The sequence below is a fragment of the Dipteris shenzhenensis genome, chromosome 7 (genome assembly GCF_047967505.1).
Source record: "Dipteris shenzhenensis isolate YYH24624 ecotype China chromosome 7, Dip_SZ_1.0, whole genome shotgun sequence".
Classification (NCBI taxonomy): Eukaryota; Viridiplantae; Streptophyta; class Polypodiopsida; order Gleicheniales; family Dipteridaceae; genus Dipteris; species Dipteris shenzhenensis.
The window spans coordinates 601,527-610,183 of NC_141602.1; the positions used below are offsets into that span (position 1 = coordinate 601,527).

At 44.1% G+C, this 8,657-nt stretch overlaps 1 protein-coding gene across 3 annotated transcripts in view; it reads right to left on the reverse strand.

The window, feature by feature from the left end:
- The window catches only part of LOC147899782 (transcription regulator), a 74,007-nt gene extending 65,619 nt beyond the window's left edge, over positions 1-8,388 (reverse strand). Inside the window, exons 1-4 of one of the 3 annotated variants that reach the window (XM_087376816.1) lie at positions 8,103-8,388; positions 829-1,129; positions 507-735; positions 7-346 (exon numbers count right to left, since the gene is read on the reverse strand). In XM_087376816.1, coding sequence (XP_087232942.1) covers positions 7-346; positions 507-735; positions 829-1,129; positions 8,103-8,201 — 969 coding nt within the window. In that variant the 5' untranslated portion in view covers positions 8,202-8,388. Of the gene's footprint in view, positions 1-6; positions 347-506; positions 736-816; positions 1,130-8,102 lie in introns of all 3 variants that reach the window. The other 2 variants (XM_087376815.1, XM_087376817.1) reach the window with 2 other exon arrangements.
- Positions 8,389-8,657: the final 269 nt, after the last annotated feature.

The window sequence follows — 8,657 nt, forward strand, 5'->3', positions numbered from 1 at the left end:
TCTCACCACATCCTTTAGGGATTCAATGAGTACATCCACATTCCAAGTAGTTGGCCATAAACCGTCAGTGGAAGCAGTTCCACTGAATGCAACACAAAATGTTCCATATGTACCATGAGAATCCTCTAAGCCTGTATGTGTACGTGCAACCATTCCAATGATCCTTGCAACATTACTTTCATGCAATGAGGGGAACATTGTAAGTATCTCCTTGCAATGAGCTGTTCCAATAGTACAGCAGTAGCCAAGCTCCTCCATGACATCTGCCGCCTCTACAGCATTCTCCAGCTGTTCCATTATATCCGCAGAGATAAAGCATGAAGAGTTGGAAACGGCATCAAACCGCCTACAGGAAAAATTGCTCATTGTCAAGACCTATGAATATGAAATGTGGAAATCACAAGTAGCATGCAATTCAGCACCCAAGATTGTAAACCCCAGATTGGAAACCTCTTTAAACCAAGTGCACCGTACGTGCATAGAGACAATGGAAAATGAAATTGGACCTTATACAATCAACTTCATTCACTTCATCTTGAAAAAGTGGCATCAATAGTAATGAACTATGGACATCCGGCTGCAACACAGACAAGGCCTTCACAAATGCAGGTATATGTTTTGACAAGCCTTCGCTTTCATAAAGAAACAACAGAATTTGGTCAATAATAGCCTCAGAAGCAACAGAGCTTGGACTCTGGTACAACTCTATGATCTTTGCCTGGCAAAACTTGTAGCCTGTTCACACGGAGAGCCATCAGCAAAGGTGCCAGCAATCATCATGAGCAAACAGACAAAAAACTGCAGCCAACCTCTCACCTGCAACCTTACCTTCTTGTTGCCAATTTGATTTCTCTGCGTTTGTGAGAGCTAAACCCAGACCAATTTGCTCCAAAAGAGAGAGTTTCAGTGCTTCTGACAGATTTTCTAAGAGAGCCTCACTGAAAGGAAAGTGTCTCACTGCTTCACAAAATATTGTACCAAAATTTGGCTGGTGGATTAGATGCCTGATTATGATGGCCAGAAGATCCACTTTCAACTGCAAATTCTGCACTTCCCCTTCCCGCAAGTTTACTTGCTCCAGACAGCTCTTTAGCATAATAAGGCTACCAGCTGTCCCATATTCACTTAGCTGGAACACACTCAGATAAACAGTACAGAAGATTTAAAAGTGTTTTCAAATGACAAAACAAAACAAAACTACTGTATAAACTAAATTTTACAACTTCTAGTACTACTCACAAAAGCTACTATTCATTAGTTCTCACATACTGAAATCCTAATCACATACAAAAGGTATACGAACTGCACGTGTGACACAGCCCTTCAGCTTCATATTTGTGCACTTGTGTGAATGAGCGAGAAAAGGAAGGGGGGGAATTTTATTAACAGCAGAAGGCCGAAGAGGCCTATGAGACCAAATCATGAGAAAAAAACACCCCTTAAAAAGAATCTAGAGGTATGTGTTAGAAAACTGTGGTACTGAAAACTACAACCTCAACAACAGTGGACATCTGGGAATCTCTCTACCCCCCTCACCCCCAAGTTAGTCTCCATAGTCAAAGATTTAGTTCATACTGAAGTACAGACAGCCACGCAGGAGGTCATTGTGGAGTTTGAAGCAAAGGCAAACAAAGTTGTTATTCAAGAAGAAATTAAAGAACACGTCGCCAAACAGGATAATGCATTAAAAATTAGAATTGGGGGACTTCCAGACAGATGGTACAATGAGGAGGAACTCATTCGATGATACCTTAGCACATGTCAAAGCAGCCATGCCTAACATTGACTGGACAGCATGGCTCTACTCTCATGCGTGTTACATAGGATATGGCTTGCCCGAACATGTTCATCATGTGGTTCTTCACTAGAGATCAACGAAAAATGGATTCCATTGCTTTGTCCCAAAAGCTGAAAAGTTGAAATCACAGAATGAGAGTGAGCTATCAAATGCTCCACTATTAAACATTGGAGAAAGGTCACATAATCTCCAATGGAAGCAAGTATTCCTACCAAAACTCCATGTAATTCCAACGGACCAAGTCCGTGAACTCAACTAAGAGCCTCTATAGCCTCTTAGCTAAAACTCCTAGGATAGCCAAATTTGCTACCATTCCCCTTAAAAATAATGATGGTCTGCTTTTGTAAATGGAGATTTGGAGCAGCTGGATGGATTTCATGTTCCAGATAAGTAGAAAAGGTATGGAGATTTACATGGGCTGAAGCAAGCCCCGGATTTGATAGATGACTTCTTCAATGAGATCGGGGTCCCTTGAATGTGAGCTTGTACCTCTTTTTAGAGGGGCACTAATGTGTAATTGTAATCCTATATGCTAATGATTTGATTAATACAATTGATCACAAGAAGAGTTACAAGGCAAGGGACTCTTGATACATGAGTTTGAATGATTGACTTGTGACTTCTTTATCATTTCCTTGGGATAGAAGTCGGCAAGATTGGGCACAGTATTTTTATTTCTTAAGAGAAATACTGCCGCGAAATCTTGAAGCGGTTCCACATGGAGGGTTGGAAGTTTGCTTTACTTAACCAATAGCCGACCATCTATTTTTTAAACCAAAGGAGGATAAGTGGAAAGTAGGGTTACGTCGCATCTCCTTTACATTGACCAATACGGACTGCTGTAGCTTCACCATCTTCATTAGGGTTGGCAGGCTTTCGTCCTCGAGAGAGGTTTGGAGACTAGGCGGTCAACAAAAATATGGTGGGCACCTCAACAGAGAGGTTTGGAGACTAGGCGGTCAACAAAAATATGGCATTTCTAGAGGAGATTCTCTATAGAAATAGGAAAAGAGCCTTAGAGAAGGCCAACATTTGGCTATAGATCTTGCTTGAAAAGGATGGAAGGTCGCAACCTTTGCCTACAGATTCCATGAGGGGTCCTCCCAAACACCATCCATGATGAGCAACCACAGCTATAGCTATCCGTATTGCTAGAAATATTATAATATTCAAGGCAGTGGCCAATGTAAGATTCAAGGCAGTGGCCAATGTATTAGTTAATTATCAGAAATAGGGGCAACTTCTAAGGTTTTTCCCCCTAACCACAATTAGCGATTGAGTAACTCACCCTAGGCCCACCCTAGGATTTTAGGGCTTATCATGTTGAATCTCATTCTTGCAATCTAAGCTCCACATTTTTAGCATTCTCCATCTCCAAACTCACACATTTGGTCAAAGCAGGCTGCCCCTTGCTCCCACGCACGTCCTGTACTTTGGGGACGATTTTTGTGACAGAATTTCGTTTTGCTCACACAAAATCTGGCTGTCCGGCCTTATTTTACTCAGCTGCCACATCGAAAGGCCAGGGCGCCTCCTTCTAAGCATACTAGATCTTCTTCGGGGCAGGGCAAACACTTTTTCAACCTGTCTGCGTCAAAATAGACCAGCTATACCTGTTTTTTTTAACAGGCCGCCACTCCTACAGGATTCTCCTTCAATTTCAGAACAGGGCATCCTATAGCTTCCCGCTGCTATTTGAAACAGGCCGCCACTCTTAAAAAGTTTTCTGCAGGTGCTGCTGCTATCTTTGGAGCAGCTCGACCATTTACAAAGGTGTATTTGTTGCTGGTTTGCTGCTGCACCTGTCCACGATCAGGTCGCTCCAAGTACAGGCATAAAACAAAATCATTTCATGAAGGATTTAGTTGCTAGTTCACTGTCGGCCGCCTCAGTTCTTGTGATGCTGCTTATGATTTGACATAATTTTTGGACCTGTTTCTGTGTGTCCCTTCTCTGGAAATTGTTATCTTGCTTGCCCAACAACGAGTTCAAGTTGAGAAACATACTCAGCCACAGGTCATTTGTGAGTGAATCAGTCCTCAAAAGAGCACGAATTCTATGAGTACAGGTCTGTACTGAAATGAAAGTGATATACCTGGAAGCACCACTATCAAAGTATCATACAGTATCTGTGAGGCAACCTCATGGTTGGCATCAATGAGAGTGGTAACCATAGTTGCACGTACAATTTATGTGAAAATAAATTTATATGAGAAGGGGGAGGGAGAGTAGGAGGAGGAGGACTCAAGGAGGAGGATGGAGAGGAGGAGGAGGAGGAGGAAGAGTATGAGGAGGAGGGGGGGAGAGTATGGGGACTTGGGAGGAAGACGGAGAGTCTCGGGAGAAAGAGGAGGGAGAGCAAGAGAATGAGGAGAGTAGTAGGAGAATGGAGAGGCTAGGGTAGGAGAGTGACGAGGCTAGAGTAGGAGAGAGGTGTCACAGGGACATGGCTTTCTTAGCTTAGGAATTTATGATGACTGCCCTAGCCTCCAACTAATCAAAACAGTTCAAAGGACACTTCAATGCAATTAATTCCATGGTCCAAGGCAAGGGACTGAAGGTTAGAGAGGGGTAAAAATCCCTTTGGCTAAAAATAGCCCCAGGAGTCAGAGGCTTGTTTCTAGACCACAGAAGACGAGGGAGAGGCAAGTCACAGGTTGGGAAAGTGCTCCAAGGCTATTCTATCACATCGCCTTGTTGATTTTCGACTACCAAGGCAATCTATGGGCTGTTGGTGGGTTGCCAGTAGCTCAAAAACGAATGCCTCCATATCAGACCATTTATACTGCATGCCTGCTGTTCATGCCTTCCCAGAGCCCCAAATCTGATTTGCACTTCTTCTAGGAGCCTTCCAGGCCAGGCACCTATCAAAATCGCAATTTTCCAAGCAAGTTGGAGCTCCCGGGCAACTCGATTTGCTTCCAAGCCAAAGGATTTGCTGAGGCTTTCTAGGGCTGCCAAACCTGATTTCACTATTCCTCATCCACTCCACTCCAAGGTCGCAATCGAACGACTGATCTGAAGGCTCAGGGAACCCTGAAACAGCAACAAGCAAAAAGGTGAACCTCACTCGCGCAAGCGAAATCAATAGGAGCAGCCCTAGAAGAGGTGAAAAACAGCAAAAACAATTTCCTTCTAGCACCCTTCGGTCCCTGGCAATCCAATCGTAGTAGGTGAAATGGATTTGGTACCAATCTGGCATCCCAGAAGCTTGTCTGGTTTCTCAGAAGCTCTCCTACTGCCTCAGAACTTCAAATCCTATTGCCTTATTGTAGCTAGCCTTTCTGTGTGCCGGGAACAGCCAAGGTTGGTTGTTTTGCTGGTCTTTGTCCTGCCAGGACTCCCGTGAAGGGCATCAGAACTGCCAAGATAGACTTGGCTGATTTCTTTCCTGCCAGGACTCCCTTGAAGGGCATCAAAGCTGCCAGGTTAGAACTATCAGCCAGAATCGGAAGAAAGACTGCCATGGAATATTGCACTAGACTGGGATGCCTTTCTGTGATTGAATAGCAGGACGGAAGTCCCTGTGAACGGATTATTCAATTGGCTGATTTCGGATTGATGCCTAACGGTGCTTTTTTTTGTATTTGGATGGCTCCTAAATAAATGATAAAGAAATACCTAAAGGGGCACTAAGTTTAGGGCCAATCTAGTGTCTGGTGGAGGACAAGGGCAATCTAGCTCTTAGGTGTTTTGTTTTAAATTGTTTTGGTTTGCTGTGGGAATTTCTAAATGGCTAGAAATTAAGTATTTGCTGGTTATTATCTGTTCACCGCCCTTTGGAGTTTTTGAAGGCCGGTTTCAGTAGGAGAGCATATGAAAGTGGAGAGGCTAGAGTAGGAGAGGGTAGGATAGAGGAGAGGCTAGAGTAGGAGAATGGAGAGGGTAGGGGAGTGGAGGGGCTAGAGTAGGAGAGTGGAGAGGGTAGAGACGAATGGTGTGGCTGGAGGGTGTTTTAGAAAAGCCACAAAAAATTTTCAAAAAACAACCAAAAAAAGGACAACCAGAAACGTTGTTTCACCGTTTTTGAAAGGGCTGGCGTTGTTTCCGTTTCCATTTTGGCCGGAAAAAAAAGCGTTTCGTGCAACTATGGTGGTAACATCACAGTGGAGCGTATATGAGTTTCCACTATACCAGTAATATGCCTGAATGGCGAGCCTTGATTGTGGGACTCAGGTTAGCAACCAGGGTGGGGTTGAGTCGAATAAGAATTGTTAGTGACTCAATGTTGGTAATCCAACAGCTGAGAGAAGAGTAACAGGTGCTGAATCAGTATATGAGATACTACTGGAGGGAGGCCTCAAGTCTGGTGTGCATGTTGCAGAGTGTAACAAAGGGGGTTGATTAGTAGCTTTTTAATTGGCTTTGTATTTTGTACTTGTACATAGGGGCTGCTAGAATATCGCCACGTGGCATTCTAGGGGTATTATCCCATAAGCAAAGCTGTAAAACCTGCCCTAGTTCCTATAAGAGGCATGGCTGCCTCATTTGTACTCCACTTATGTTTAGTACACTATTATAATGCCAAATTGAATTCTCGCAGCAAGAGCTCCTAGCTCCAGCTGAATTCAAGGAGGAATTAACTTTTATGTCCTCGTGCACCCTCACAAGCTCTATTGTAAGTCCAGCCCCTGACTCTGTCTCTCTCTCCCTCTCTTCAACTCTGTGAAGGTACTTCCTTCTCTGCTCATTTTTAAATTTTACTTTCAGTACACTTCAGCAATGCACTCCTTGTTCCTAAATGTATGGATCTAGCCTACTTTCTGTCAAATTTCTGTCTTAACTTGAGTAGGGCTAGCTTAGGTAGTTAAGGATAGCCTTATTTAGAAGAACTTGTTGCATTGGTATCAGAGCCCAAAATCATGGGCAATCGTTGGAATCTTTCATCCATTTCACTTGAGAATTGGAGCATGCCTATGGCATACCTCTGTACAAATTTTTGTTGCAGGAAGTTGTTCCAATCAGTGGATGCCACATGTCAGACTGCTGACAGGCCCAAATTTTGAAGTTGTCAGAATTTACATCGTTCTGATCGCCTTGCCATCCTCGTTCAAATTGGGGTAAGTTTGGAACTGTCAGCCACGGAGTTTTCTGTTGATTCAGGTGGGTTGGAAAGGATAGATTTCGATAATAAGGATACCTCAGATTCTGATGCTTCACACTTCATTGAATATTCCATGAGTTTCAGTCCACAATCTATGATATAAAAAGGGAATTTGAATCATTTTCCTGGCAGGTCCCCAAGTTACATTGGAATACACATACTTTGATAAGACACTAACACCTGTTTGTAGGAAGGAGGCATCTTGAAGGGCAAACATAAAATTTCCTTGGTGTCCTGCGTTTTATAAGGTATTCCATGATGCATTTATTGGATCATCTAACTGTCAGTGGACTCTGGAAGTACCCACAGTTTCAAAAGCACAAAGAGGATGATGTCAAGCAAAGCTAATTACTTGAGACTAGGAGTATATTCTTAAGGTGGAAGAACAAAAGGGAATCAACAAGTGTGCCAACATGCCAACGACAGGGAAAGGCTGTCCCTCTGGCCAGCTGCATAAAGGCCTGTTTAAGCCGGTTGCCCACCCTGCTCCTGGTCTAGCCCACTGGGGTTACCTTGTCTGGTTGACCATGGACAGCCCTAAGCTGACTTAGGTTGGCCCTGTAAAATAGTTGGTGGGCATTGGGCCACTAAATTATAACGGATCCTTCCTACGGGCCTCTTTCCTCCCCTTACCTTCGGAATCACAATTGCCTCATCCTACTGATTGCAAGCTCCCGAGCCGTCTTGCTGCAGACGCCTGGTATATCCCTGTGTAGCTTGCCTAGATGTGATAGCATCCCAAAGGACCGTGATACTCTTTCTGCTCGTAATATAAGATTTTTGATGTGTTGAAGCTGCAGGACTTTCCGTTATAAGCGTCAGGCTGTAACCCAAAGGAAGAATAACATGCTCACGACGTCCACCTTACCCAAATTGTCCTAATTCAGTGGCACATGTGGTTTTTAAAAACTGGCATGGCTATAAGTCTTTGGATACAACCTGTATCCAATTTTTTTAATTTCGTACGTATAACAACTCGAGCACCTGATCCGAAACTATGAGCTAGATCATAATTTTAGAAATTGAACGAACTATTCCAGCTTTACGAGGCACCAAGAAAGACGTACAGAACACCAGTGGCCTCCTTATTCCTGGCATCTTTGAAGACGTGCGCGTTGATCAAACCCCTCTCTCTCTCTCTCTCTCTCTCTCTCTCTCTCCGTGTGCACAAATTGAAGAAACCCTCAAACGTAAGCTTACCAGACTAAGCTCAAAAGCGACAGACTTGTAATTACTTTTGCTCAAACTCGCAATCAAGAAGCCAATCTGGCTAGCAAGAGAGGAAGCAAACGACGGCATCTCTACTGTCCAAAAGCCAGGATCGGGCTTGCGTTGGAATAGGTCCAGACAGAGAACATCAACAACTGGTAGAGTGGATCTTGCAAGAGCGGAGTGAGGGCAGGGCGGATGATTGATATAAGAGTCCCTGTTTTGTAGTAAGGAAGAGGAAGCGGACTAGTCGGGCTGTATTTAAAGTGTGTGTACGTAATCAGTCGGGGGACGGAACTTAACCTAAGGCGGCCAAGGCCCAAGGCGTTCAGAGGGCAAAGGTCACCCACCTCAACTCAAAACATCCATCCACTATGCAATCACGAGCTTGAGCTTTGTTCTCCGCCGTTCGATCCAAGAAATTTTCTGAACCCGAATATATCCACCGCCGACAAGATCCTAACCCTCCCAACCAGAGTTAACTAAAACACGAGGCACACCGTGATTGCACAAAGTCTGCACATGCAACCCGCCACACGTAGTCAC